Source organism: Crassostrea angulata, chromosome 6 (assembly GCF_025612915.1).
Source record: "Crassostrea angulata isolate pt1a10 chromosome 6, ASM2561291v2, whole genome shotgun sequence".
Taxonomy (NCBI): Eukaryota; Metazoa; Mollusca; class Bivalvia; order Ostreida; family Ostreidae; genus Magallana; species Magallana angulata.
The window spans coordinates 40,944,980-40,960,075 of NC_069116.1; the positions used below are offsets into that span (position 1 = coordinate 40,944,980).

The following is a 15,096-nucleotide window of genomic DNA, read 5'->3' on the forward strand; positions in this document are numbered from 1 at the left end:
AACTTTCATTTTCTTCAGAGGAATTGAATTCTAAAAAAAATTATTGATCCCTCCCCTTCACATAAACCATGGCTTTCTTCTAGATTTAATGATTTGTATTTAAAGTATTTTTAAAAATATTCTATATATGCTAATTCAAGTAAGTTCATATCATTACCCAAAAAAGGATATACCATCACCATTGATACTGGGCGAACTATAAACACCATTCAAGATTGAAGACTATAAACCCCATAAAAGATTTTTTTAATTCTGGTGCATGGTGCAAGTTATACCAAAAATAAGATATGGAGACAACGTTTAGGTGAACAAAACAGGCACAAGAGGACAAAACAAATAAACGGCGAAAGAAATGTGTGGTCTAAAAGAAACTCTTAGAAAAAAGACCATACTCTCGACTTTTCTTCTCCTGCAATATAGAAATCCATCTTCCAAAACTCTACAAGTTAACGCCATTTACTGAATAGCTCTTGATGAGGGACATGTAGAAAATTAATTTTCAATGAACCTGGGTATGGCAGTTTGCATATGCATTAAATTCAATTTATTCATGAGGCCACCTTGTTTTTATTTTAAAATCTTGGGAATAGGATAGTCATTTATGCGATTGCGCTTCAGAACGTTTTAGAACGTTCGAAGAAAGACGTCTAAGTTGGGAAAATCTTGTGTTTGGTTTTTTTTTTATTCTTGATGTCGTGACTTTTTTGTTGATTCACAATATTGATTCAGAAAGATACTTTTATAATAGTGAAATAGAGAACAATTTAAGTACACAGAACTAGTTTTATATTCTTTTAAGTTAGAGATCTAATATATCTACAATAAACAAGACATCTTACGTCTTAAAACGAGAACAAAGGTTCTGTTATTTTGAAAACAGGATATGATAACATGTGTTTTAGAATATGTCTCCAGAACAAGGAAACAGTCGGTCTTTTTTCTCTTGAAACTGTATATTGATACACGAAAGCCATCAGCAACATCATTCATCTGAGAGACAATGTCAAACTTTGACCAAAGTAAGTAACATAGTTAAGTTTATTAAATACAATCAAAAATTACTAAATACACATTAAAATAACAACTGATGTATTATTTTTTATGTTTAAAAAATCATTTTACACTTTCTCTTTATAAACTAACTTACATGATTTCTTACGTTCAATCCCTGTCAGTTTTTAAATAACAGTTTAAGCTAAACTTTTTTTTCAGGTTTTACAGAAGAAAGATATAATTTTGAACAATATTGGGTCTTTAAATTATCTAGTGCTAATAATATTTGATAAATCCTAAAATCTGCAATATGTATTAAATCTATTAGATACCAAATATTTAGTCGTAGATTTGTTCATGTTAATCTTTTTTTTTACGTAAATTTCCGTCCTTATACACTTGAGGAATTATTTTTTTTAAAAATCTGATTTATCTTATACAACTGCGCATCGTCTTGCGAAACTTGATTCTTTGAACAAATGTAAAAAATAAAATTAACGATTTACAAAGGCATAACTGTATTTCTATATGATTATGTAGTGCATGAAAGGATTAACGCCCATACTTTCGAGCCGCGTTAATTCTCGAATGAATCCAAGTTTGATTTAAACGATCGAGTAAGCGATGCTCTATTCCGAAAGCAACTTTTTTTCTACAAATTTAAGTTCAATCATACTTTAAAAAATATCTTATAATTGCAAAAACTTATAGGATATATCATATCCTTTTAAATAGCAGTGATATATAAAATATTAAACAGTTACCAAAATTATGAATTGTTTGATGTATAAAAAATACATTGTTTCTTGATATGTAACTGTTGGAAAATGAAAAAAATTATGAGGTATTTTCTTTGGCAGTATTAACCTTTTACCAAAAGTTTGATTTGTAAATGATTTATCAGTTCGATTTAAATCAGTTTACGCATAGCAATCATCTTCCTGAAAGAATGTATATATCTATGGGCATGCCTCCTAATATTATCCCAATTAGTGTGTCTTTATAACCTGAATACTATTCCCAGTCGTCTACATTCAGCAGAGCTCAATTGCATCCTTAGTATTTATTAGCTCATCTCAAAGAAACCAGTCGTCTACATTCAGATTTTCGTTGCTTGAACCTTATGTATTTGTTTCGCATTAAGTTGACAGATAATGTAATGATTTTGTACAAGTGTGTCCCGTTGCGTAATGGGATGTAAAAGGACGGATAATGTCAATGGTATACGACAATGAAATATTCAGCAAATTCAACTTGTATTTGCATGTATGTATAACATCATGAGTGTCCAGTGCTCTCTTGATTACATGAATCAAATCAATAATGAAGGATGTCATCCTAGAAAAGTAATATTATGTAAACAACAGTCATAATTTAATTTACCCAGCCTTGATAACAGCTGTATGAACCATATGGATATCTTTTAATCGCGAGATATATAGTACCGATGTATTTCTACATTTTTCAATGAGTTCAGATGATTACGTATATTCTAATTCAAAATATCATCCACGAGAGGGAGATGGATCTAAGTACCAAACGTCCGTAAACAGGAAAAAAATACATATATGCTAGAAATCAACAAACATATACTTATATTTAGAGTTAATTTGGAATGCTTTATCCCAAATTACAATAAGGAAATATACTTGTGTTTGAGCCTGAAATATTACATTTTCAAAATGCGGAAGATTAAAGTCGAGATATCGCGTCCGGAATATATATATATATATATATATATATATATATATATATATATATATATATATATATATATATATATATATATAACACCAGCAAACGGCAAGTTGTTTTATTCAGAAGAGACCAGTCTAACACATCACATCGACATACATATGGTTGGTAAAATCTATTGTAGTTTGCGAGATTTTGATGTTTATATTTCTGTCTTCTTACTGTTAACGAAATTCACTATTTTTTTTTTGTTTTATAAGTGTTTCTTTTCAATATTTTCAAAACTTAGTATCTTTGTTTTAAAACGATAGAACGCGTAAAAATTTTTTTTACCCATTTGCATTGTATTACTTATTGCAAAAAATTCTATAAGTTGTTTTATTGCCGAACTATTAACATAATTAAAGTTTTCAGTTGCAAATTATGGTGCACTGCACAGTTTTATGAATGTTGCATTTCATTTATTCGTCATGTTCAACTAGGAAGTAAAAACGGGGCTTTAATTTCCTGGATGACGCTATATAAAGAGGCCGCTCCCCGCACCGAGTCATAGAAGAGGAAGACGTGGTCCACACAACACACAACATCAGCCCGGTATGTCTGAATTAACTTAGACTATATAAAGTTGATAGAATAATTTGCTTAGCTAATGAATAACTTTTGTTCTTTTATTTTATTTTTTAGAATCTGAATATCTGCAAAGGTTACCTGCAATCTGCAAGGGAATCTGAAGGCAATCGAATAAGATGAAATGAATTATTTTTTCGAAGATTGTTGAATTTAAAGTAGGTATATAATTTTTGTATTTTTATTTACATAAATGTACTAAAATATCAGGATGCAGTGAAAATAATTCTTTATTCATAACTCCTTATAACCATTTTTTTTAACTCATAAACTGATTTTTACTATTAAAAAAGTTAATTTTATGAAAATCTGTTTCTTTAACCGGTTTCGTATTTCACTAAGAAAAATTTGGCACCAGAACTACCCCAGCTTGTGTAACCTTATTCGACTCGATTCGCACTTGTCTTCGGGGAGGGGGTGGTTGATGAGAAATATAAAGATCAAAGTTGATCAAGAAAGTTTTTGATGCGCTTTTAATATTTTAAAGGTGCTTGGTCCGATTTAATATATTACATTCTGTGTAAGCTTTTAAACGGTGGTTATGCTAAGTATGTGTATGATAATATACATTGCAGTAGTTTTCTCGGTCAATTAAGCCATATTTTAAAAAGAAAATAATGTACAAAATTTGTTTACAAAACGAACATATTTTGTTATTTAATGTTTGTTATATTATAATAACGAACATATTCCTGTTGTTAATATTGATGTTCAATATTTATTTTTCAGATAAAATTCAGGCGAAAATCCTTTTACAGCTGTGGGAAAATGGACTCAAATGTCCATCAATCAGGTGTTTTCTGTTTCTTTTATGTCTAAACAATGCAATCAATCAAACTAATTTTAATAAATACAATTACTAACGTAATGGCATCTATTAATACATGTAATAATAAAAAAAGCACGCAAGAATATCGCGTTTACACGTTGTTAGTTGCTATGTACTAATGTAATAAAACATTTTTTTTAATTCTAACATTAATAATGTGAATAAAAATGTAATAATAATAATAATTTTAAAAACAGTTTAATGCGTGAATTAAAACTGATAATAAATTCTTATTGTAATGAGATATAAAGATTAAAAAAAAGTTTTAAATAAAAAGGTTTATTATTTTTATATATCATATTATATACATATAATTATGTTAATCTTTTAATTTGTTTATTCTATTGCAAAAAATTTGTTATAACTTTAATCATGATTTCTTTTCAGGTGTTTTTTTTTTGGAGGGGGGGGTGTTTAGTGGGATGTTTTGGGGATGCATTTATTTTGGGGGAGGGGGGAAGGAAGGGGTTAATTGTAATTTTTTCATTCTTCTTTTTGGGTTTTACTTTACATGATTTAATTTAATGAATGTATTTTTTTTGGTTGGGGTAGTAGGTTTAATTGGGTTTTTTTGGGACGGGGTGTTTGTTTTGGGAATTGGTTGGTGGGCGCGACGAATTGTTTTCTTTTCTTAAATTTTTGTTGTTTCTAAATTTCAATAATTTATTGTTGATGACTTTTGGGAATGGGGGAATTTTGTTTTAGATGGGGCGTTTTGGGGATTTAACTCCTTTTTAGAGGGAGGGGAGGGTGTGTAATTTTACACTTTTTATTTTATTTTTGGTGTGGGGTAATTTTTTGGGGTGAGGGATGATGGCCCTAAAAATGTCGGGGGTTCATCAGGGTGCAAGTCTTTAATAAATTTTGTTCGTTTTTTTTTAATTTTTAGTATGTTTGTATTCATGAGTTATATGAGGTTTTTAAAATTAGGACGGCAGTGAGAGTATGTCGTTGTCATTTTTTCTTCTCTGCCTGTGTATATGCTTCCTAATATCTGCAAGAATTCATTTGAAATGTCAAACTTGTTTTTTACTTCATTATCTTAAATGTGAAAGTAAATTGAATATATTTTCAGGCTCAAATCATTTCATATTTTTTTAAGCGTTTTTTTAAAACTTGCTTCCATTTAAATCAAAATCATTTCCTAGAATATATATATAAATTAAATCTGAATCATGTAACATGGTTAGTATTTCTGTTCCTTTATTTTTCGAAACAAAAGTATTCGATACCGGTTCAAATTTAAATAGTAAAAGGAAGGGTAAAAGTTATATACTTAAAAAAATCAAAGCTTTGATATCTTTATAAACTTTGGCTAAATTTGACTTAAATTAGATGAAAGAATGCTTACGGATACAGAAAAGGAACATAACTCTTTGATAAATTGTTATATAATCGAACTATTGTAAGTCTATTAAACAATAACAGGCATTCAGTTAGCAGTATTAGGTTTATTTTTGGTTTATCTGTATCCTGTCATTGCCACAGTGTTCAGAGAATCCATTATATATCACACTGAAAAGATTTCCCTTTCAGCCATGTTATGTAACTCAGATTTGGGTTGTTATTTTTGGTTAACAAAAATGACACTATTTATTAAGTTCTAATCTGTTTTCCTGCGCAAAAGCTCAACAAACATTGAATTTTTTTTAAAAAAAGATTACGCAAGCAATGAGAGCATTTGATTTTTATTTTCATGTTTGTCCCTCATTTAAACAAAAAAACAACACCTTTGTCTTTTGATTATATGATCCACTTTTTACTCACAGCTTTTTATTGTTGAGTTTTAATGAATTTTTTGGCATAATAATTTCTACATTTCTCGCCGATTAGGAAGCACATACACATGCAATCGTTGATATTAAAATCTTATGTAGTTTATGCGATTAATGATTTAAATAAAATGAAGAAAGTCTGTGTTGGTGTGTTTCTTTCCTTTACGTATCCTAAATAGGCTTTAAATGACGCTGAGCGTGTGTAATATCCAAAGAATCGCGGTTTCGGTGTTTTTCGGCGATTTGAAGACGACATTAGGAAAAATAAAGATTAAAGTTAGGGTTTGGATATTCACAAGCGCGTAATGTTAGGATTAAGTATAACCGTGTTACAACTCAGTGACATAGCACACATGCACTAAGTTACATACACAATAGAGCATACGTTTGATGATCGGCTAGGTTTTAATAAAAAATCAAAAATAATTCAATGTTGTAGAAACATTAGGATGTAATTGTTTTCTGGTTGTTTTTTTTAAATTGCATTTTTTTCTCATAATTTGTTTGATTCTCTGCACTAATGATTTCTCATTTTTTCTTTCTTTTTCAGCTGTTACAACGGACACTGGCATAGACACGAGGGCTCTTGGGTCATCCCAAAATGAACTTTCAATCATTAAGCTAGCCTTTGCACTGACCGTGCCTGGGATGTTCATATTGTGCCTAGGCGTCAACTTCCTTTGCTACAAATGGTATTCAATTCGTGTTTTTATTAATAGCTTTACTATTTGATAAATATACATGCATAAAGTATTTTTCATTGTTTATACCAAAGATACTTTAACGATTCAATGCCTTTTGTTGAATTTCCGTAATCGCAACATGGGTCAAGGCCTCATTCTTGTCATTTTCAGACACACATTGTCATTTTATGAATTTTACTCTTTTTTCTAAGGGGAGTGAAAAAAGGACGATCGTCATACAAAAAGCAAGCCAAGTCACCGGGCGAAACACAAGCGCTGGACTACCACCTATACGATGACGAAACCCCGTTGTCACAACTAAGATCAGGTCCGTCTGGCGGTCCAGCCGGCGATCCTGCCACCCACGACTATGCAGCGTATGATGAAATCAAAGAACAGCGACAGCGAATCGCTGCTGGATCTGAAAGGAAGAAAGATGGTGGCTATATAACTCCCATGGCGCAAGACCGACCACTTCCACCAGTTGGCGGCGGGGATGGTAACGGGTACATATCTCCCAAGACAGCGCAAAAGCAACCGCAGAAAGGAAACGCGGGTAAAAACGGGGATTCGCCTTCGCCTCCCGGAAACGGCGGGTATCTATCACCTCTAGAGGAAAGAAAACTGTCCTCTAATAGCGATTCTGGTTCAGACAAATCGGACAAATCCAGAAAATACCAAAATGAACCGGGTAAAAAGTCGCCAAAATCAAAAGGTGTGTACGAGTCAATCAAAGATGCCGGGATTACCCAAGAACACCAGTACATAGATCTACACACGACGGTATCGTAATGGCCTAGCTATTCCTTATATTGCCGTTGAACTGGACACCTCGTCAAGGACCACAACGTGCAAGACCTATGTCCAAAATAAGCAAGTCCAGACAAGCCCCGGTAATATCAGTAAGAACTGCCAAGACCCCCCTACAACACATGTGTTGTACGAAGATCAAAGATGTCGAGGATACTATGAAAATAGGTATATGGAATAGCAGGCATAACTCCGTTCCGGTGGTTTTTCATAAATTTGTTCATCCATTTTAGATATGTTACTAATACATTTTTTTTAATATATACAGAAACATTGCTTTCAATATATTTTGCAATTTTACTGTTGTGTATAAAGATGTATGCATGCATATAATCGAACTGTAATCGAACTGTATTATGCATATGTTAATTTAAAATAAATCTATTTAAAATACTCTGGATTTTTTTCACAATATATTCAAGTTAACCTTTTCCTGGTTTTTTTTTTATTTTGTTTCCTTATAGTTCCATTTATTTTTGTTTGTTTAATTTTTTAACAATTTAAGTTCCAGATCAGTGACTAATGAACAACGAAAAAAATTTCAAGATATTAAAACTAGATTTTGCATACATTGTTTATGGTTTAAAGAATTCTTTTTTGCCTCTATGAGCGATGATCAAAGAATAAAAGATAACTTTTTTGCAAATGAAAATTAATCTTACGAATGCGTGTTTACTTGACTTTACATCTCTATTTGAATTTTTTATTCATATATTTATTGTCATAACCCTTACGTATTTGTAATACTTTATGAAATAAACTAGTTATAGTAACTTCTGGTGTTGATGAAATTTTTAAAATATATCAAATAATTATGAGTTTGAGAAAAAGATCTCTTTTCTAAGAATGATACCATTTAACATAAAAGAAAAATAATCCCGTATTTTACCTGCTATGTGTTTTCTGCACTTCACTATGTTGTAGAGGGAGACGAAATGAATGAATGAATGGGTGGGGGTCACAAGGAACTATAAGCACACTCTTATGAAAATTAATTACTGATCAGTTTGATTCCGATTTCCAAGTGCTTCACACGGAAACAATTTTAGTTGAAACTCATTAATTTAATTAGGTGACGTATCGTCATCCACTTTGATCGTCAGTTGACAGTAGTTCCGGTGTGCATTTCGCGTATACAATTGCACACCATTTTTAGCTTCTTCCCTGACACTGCATGGGCAATCCCGACCAGGTGTGTAGCACCTGCAGGTTGCTGTAAAGCAGCATTAAATTTTCTAATCAAAATTGCGCATCTTTACATTCGGGTTGAAAGTTTAATACAAAATATAGGTAAAGATACCTGTTTATAGCAACTTCTTATATATATATTTTCAAAATTAAAAAAAGAATAAAAGCAGGACCAGCGTCATAGCAAGATGTTACACATTTCCTCCGGATACAATATAAGTTGAATTTCCAATAAGGAAATAAGGCATTCAATTTGTTTTTTAACTTCATATAAAATATCAGTCTTATTTCAGGAGAAAACGCGCCAGACAAAGCTTAGAAATATTGTTTTCCCTAGTCACGTTTGATATGAACCTTCGGAAAATACAATGGTTACTTAGTATGGTATTACGGGCTAAAAAGAACGTCATTCAACATACCCCCCCCCCCCCAACCCCCCCCCCCCCCCCCAAAAAAAAACCCACTATCTTGAAGATTGTTTTTCCAAATATTGGCGATCTGTCTCACAAGTTACTCCAAGCAATCGTAAAGATATTGTAAAATATTGTAAAATAAATAATGGAAGAAGCGAATCGACAAATAGAAAGCATTTATGATTAATAGAACATTAAAATTTGATACTAGTTGGCACGTTGATCGTCTAAAAAACAGGGACAACTGCATCACTTCCTACTTTTTTTTCCAATTGGTTTTTTTTCTCGCTTTTTTTATTACTTTTTTCTCTTTGTCATTTTTCTAGCTGCATACAAATAAAGCTACTTAATTATATATTTCCCTTTATGTGTTAACTACTACATGGTATCCCGCGCAGGCGCGGGAATTAACACCTTACAGATTAATGACACAATATACTAAAATGTTAACCTATTTTTTTTTATGATTTTCGTATAAACTGTGTCCGATTTTTTCCTTATTGCTTTCTTAACCTATTCTTTAAAATTGAAATTAAAAAAATGCATAACTTGATATTTAGCTGAGAGATGAAAAAATCTTAACTGAATTGGATGATATATACATAAACATGGCCTTAATTATTGTTGTTGCAACTGCATGGAAAATGATAACAATGTATATATTTTAAACCATTGAGTAGGTATTTAGTACGTAATATCTCTAAATTTGGTTCTTTTTGTCCAATTTCACTACAATTTTTATCTCGAATGAAAACTTTAGATAAAAGACCCCCCCCCCCCCCCCCGAATTTAACTTCCCGTTTAATGTACACCACCTTTAGTCATATAGACTTTGAACACAATCTGTACCTTGTTTACACTTTTCGCCATGGCGTTAATTAGTCAACCCGCGTTCTTGGTTACCCCGTTCTGGAAAGTTCTATTCAATTCTCTCGCCAGAGGTCGCGCTTCGCAAGCTTTTCTCTATCAAAACTAAAATTGCGCATTCAAGAAACGGATTGCCTTATTTCATTTATTCAGCATTTGTCAAATCTTAACTTCTATGTATAATCCAAGTAAGTTTCTAATAAATATATTCACTGTTTCCGCAATACTATTTCATTCCAAGGATACATTTTAATACTAACTCCCACTGACTTGGATCCGACAAAGCGTGTCCACTAACTTACTCTCATTTTGCTATTTCGAGCTGGTTTATCGAAAACGAAAATAGATATATTTTTGCTTGTTTGGTTTTATATCTTTATGTAGTTTTCTAGGTTATGGTAATTTTCATATTTGCGAGGCCAAAATTTTAAGTCGACGCAATTTCATGTTTTTTTTCATGGTCAAACAACACCTTACTTAAAAATTGTCAAATTTTTTTTTTTAATACAATTCTGGTCATATATTTGTGGGAAAGTATTTTACTGTGTATTTTTACCTTGTATTGTTCAACTTTAGATGCTCTTTTGTATTATATAAATAGAAAAGGCTTATTCTTCCACCTGCCATGTCGTGTTGCACAGTTTTATTACTGTAATTAAATAATATAATTTACATATATTTTACCCTTATTCGTTCGGAAGACATAAGACTAGGATGAACTTGTTCTGCACGAAGAAGCGCACATTTTATGTCATTGAATTTGTTGATATCATTTACAATGTTTATTCAATTTTACAGAGCAGAAGAAGGGAGAAAATAAACTTGTTGCCTCGTTATTAAAAAAAAAAGTTGTCAGCTCTTTGTTTCAAGGGTTCTTGGGTAGGGGGGTCTTCCATCATACTAATTGAGTTCGTTTGTATCATTTTCATTTTCATTGAGATTTAACCGATAATCAAATTTTAAAACTCTAGTCTAGACAAGGACGTCCCATTGTATATCCCAAATAATCTTAAATCGATTCACTTTATTTCCTTAATATTACAGAATCAATTAATTAACAGACAATAAATCATTGGAAACAAGTCTATTGATCCTCTTCTAGTCAAACGCATTCTGAATCCTTGTGCATGTAAAAACCAGCAACATTTAAACGAAAACTTTTTTTTTTATAATAAATTTGCTTCTATTATTCAAAACAAGAACATTTATCCCAAACTTTGACGTACCATTATATATTACTTGGATAAATAAATGGTTAAAGCTGAACACCATTCAGAACTATTTTTTCTTCCCACGCCACTATCCCTACAACATCTATATAAGCCGCAGACCTCTTAACAGTTCAAAGTATTTTGCTTTAGAGGTCTCACCTTTGTGTACATCTCATATTGCCGTGTAACTCAGTCGCGATGAAATTATCAAATTATACGCAACAGTTCCAACAAGGGACAAAAGACAAAAGTAACAACAAATATACAAGTCAACGCATTATATACAGAAAATGCACATAAACATAGAATAAAGGCACGAATTCTAAGACAACGCAAGGAATACCACACGTCGACCACGAGGTTCAGGGGCTTTTAAGACAGTATTTAAGTTGGTTAGACTTAAGCCCGTAACTAGAAGAATGCTTAAAATATAGGACAATTTACCTAGAACTTAGGCTGCCGGTAGAGGTGACTTAAGTGTGTTTAATGTATTGTTAACACATTAGAAGTTTAATTGTTAGTTAATGCAGTTCAGCATTTGGTTGCAGTGTATTTATCACATATTTTATGTAAAATTATGATTTTTTATTGAGTTTTCATTTCACAACATATGTACATAGATGACATAACGGGGATTGGTGCATTTGTAGAAACATATTATATAATATTTAAGCTATTTCTACTAAATAATACAATTTGGTATATTTCATATGAAGTAAAGCTTATTTTGAGAGAGAGAGAGAGAGAGAGAGAGAGAGAGAGAGAGAGAGAGAGAAAGAGAGAGAGAGAGAGAGAGAGAGAATGTAGGTGGATAACTATGCATGTATAGACTATACCATACGTACTGAGGACAATTGAAATGATATGAGGATTCACAGAAACGAATAAAAAAACCCAAAAAACTTGATCTTGTTTATAAAACTACAATTGTTCACAAATATTCTGCCAGTGGCTTCCATATTCCTTATATTTACATTTTTTCAACAGCAAATATTTTGTATATTAAAATAAATATTCCCAATATTAGAGTTTTGGTTTTATTGATATAGCTATTAACAGTTGTTGTAGTGAGCTGTAAAATGCAAGCGTTTTGCTAAATAGGTTATAAACATGCACTGGTCGGTTTACAAAACGTAAAAAATATGTAAAACTGGAAAAGTAAGAATAAGAGGTTGAAAGACAGAAAATGCTCAGTGATTTTAAAGGCAACATTTTAAAATATCAAATTGGTAAAGAAATTATATTCTGAGTTTGTAATTGGTGAGGTAAGAACCAAAAATCCCATCGTGTATTCTATGAAGTTCGATTCTAACGGCATCGCGATATCATTTACAGACAGTCTTCCAGAACGACTAAACTAGTGAACTAGACTGAATGCATTGCATTAAATTTTTTGCTTTGAGCTGTTTGAAAATGTTAGATACATCTACAATACATTAATGCCACCTTGAATCTTGTTTATTTGCATCAACTTTTACCTCCTTCTAAAATCAAAGATGCCTAGCACAACACGTGTATATGTGTATATGTATATAAACAAAATATGAATCCAAAATAATAATTTATTATTAATACACTCAAATTCGATAGAAGAAATTAACAATTTGTTTTTACTTTTTAATTTAAGCACCACTAAGCTGAGAGATTGCTTAGTTTGCTATATGTTAGGGTATAAGACATGCTTAAGCAGGACTTTTATAGGTCCTAAGATTCTGCATAAGCCTCCTGAAGTCAAAATATTAGAAGGCTTTATGTTACTAGCGCCAGATCCATCTCATATATTTAAAATTGATTTGTGTGTCTATGAACAATAATAAAAGTTACATGGTGACTCAAAAAAATGTTTTATTATATAACAACGTAACTAATGTAAAAAAAAAATCATCATAGGGAGGTTGCACGCATTATAAGTCATCACCTATTACATGTAGTATACGAGTTGTTAAAACTCATCTGAAAATTACGCTTGTAAAAAAACCGAGTTGTTAGGACATTGATTTTAGTGTCACGTGATTGCCATCGCTATCTAAAAATACTTACAGTGGGATTTACACACCGAGAAGGAAAAAATAAAGTTATTCGATGTTTTTAGTAAGAAAAATGCATTCATAGATAGTGCTTCTGAATAATATAGTTCTTGAAAACATCAAGTTTCAGAAAGAGGCCGCTGGCTCATGTTATGTACACGCTGCAGTATTTACATTTCCCTGCATTTCCGTGGCTATAAAACAGAAGTAAATTAAACTCAATATTCATGTGTTGGCCCAGTGCTTAATCCTATTTTTGTCTTTTTAAGGAGGCTAAATGGTCATCTGTCTAAAATTCTAAGATATGATTGGTTTAGCTATTAACTATTAGTAAAGTTTTTAAAGAAAAAAACCCATATATTTTACCATTAAAATTTGGATATATTTCTATACTTTTACATAGAGCTCTTCTTCCAAAGAAGATCAATACAGTCTGAAAATGGCCACGACCATCGAGCCCTCTTAAGTGACGTACTTATTTTAAACATCATAATTTTTCAAAAGTTCATCTTTTCATATGATATATAAAATATGTAGAAATCGTGTAAGAATTCGAAAGGTTTATCATGGATTTGTGCATCACCATGTCTCCTTAAGTAAAGAAAAATTCATCTATTTTTACTTAAAAATTTGAATGTTTTCCTATATTTCCTTTAGTCAGACTTCCTCTTTTTTAAGGATATTTATATGGTCTAAAAATAGCCACGACCATCCAGTCCTGTTAAACTAACATCCATAATGTTCACAATGCGGAAGATATTGGCATGTTTATTTGTAGCAAAGTTCAATAAAAAATATACTAAGACAAAATAAATGAAATTGCCCATTAATTGCAAAATCATTCAAATTCCAAGAACTCAAAGAACTTGGGTGTAAGGACACACTTTGTTTGATTCTAATTAAGAATTGCAGAAAACAATTGCAATTCAAGTCTCCACAATTTGCACCATAAAATCAAAGTAATTTGAGTTTCGGTTTGAATATCGAATTATTGTTCTTTCAATTCTTGGACAGGTTGATTCAATCATCAAGCCTAAAGTTAATGAGAATAAAATATATTTAAAATACAGAAGAAAAATGAGACCAGAACACAATGAATTGAAATGTGCTGAAAACATTTTTTATGACCTCTTTTTTGCACTCTGGTCATGACTTAAAGTTCTGCATTCTTATTGTTCGTTATATGGAAAGGTTTAAATGAAGAGAACTGAACGGTTGTGGTAATTCTTAGACCATATTTACCTCCTTTAAATGAAAAGCCATCTATAAAGTGTAGGAGACTTAAAATTTCAAATTTATAAAGGATTTTTTTTACCACCCAGCTTTCTTGAAATTTACTATCATACGCACAAATGCGCGAAAGTTAACAATTTATTTTTTTTTAAACCTCTAATTGTCAGCCGAAAGGCGATCGAACGATAGACCAAAACCGAAATTTCATAAAAGGTTACGATATCATTTGTTCTTCGTCAGCTGCTAGTGACTGCCTGTGTTTTTCTATATACATATACAAGTATCTATCGCTGAATAGAACTGCGAGTTTGAAAATAATGATTTCATTGCATATATAACTCGAAATATGAAGTTTTCGTAAAATTAAAATCGTTTTTAATTGTCATTCATTTCAACTGACCATGAATACATCGTAAAACTACTTTTATATCAGTTAACGTTGGAATCATTCGCATCTAAACTTGTGATTTTTTTCATTTGTGTACAAATAAACAATATCTCAAAAATGTGATCCCAGAAAATGAATTATACTACATTATATCGTCCACTATTTGGTATTTCCTTATTTTTTTTAATTTGCACTTAAACATTGCATCATAATTAGATGTACCAATGGTTTAAAGTACATACCAGTATTATATATTAAACATTATGATTATTCAAAAACACAAATAATCTTACGTAGTGGTTTTTCTTCCTTATAAAATTTCACGTGGGAAATGAGAATACATAATTAGACGGCAAA

At 31.3% G+C, this 15,096-nt stretch overlaps 1 protein-coding gene across 1 annotated transcript; it reads left to right on the top strand.

Moving 5' to 3' along the window:
* The first annotated feature begins 896 nt into the window (after positions 1-896).
* LOC128188852 (uncharacterized) lies at positions 897-8,186 on the top strand. Its single transcript, XM_052860144.1, has 3 exons — positions 897-1,019; positions 6,470-6,611; positions 6,815-8,186. The coding sequence occupies exons 1-3, from the start codon at positions 1,001-1,003 to the stop codon at positions 7,392-7,394; spliced, it is 741 nt and encodes a 246-aa protein (XP_052716104.1). The 5' UTR covers positions 897-1,000; the 3' UTR covers positions 7,395-8,186.
* The last annotated feature ends 6,910 nt before the right edge of the window (positions 8,187-15,096 follow it).

Coding starts and splice junctions, on each gene's coding strand:
- LOC128188852 (XM_052860144.1), top strand. Junction 6,612..6,814: donor AACTTCCTTTGCTACAAATG/GTATTCAATTCG, acceptor CTTTTTTCTAAG/GGGAGTGAAAAAAGGACGAT.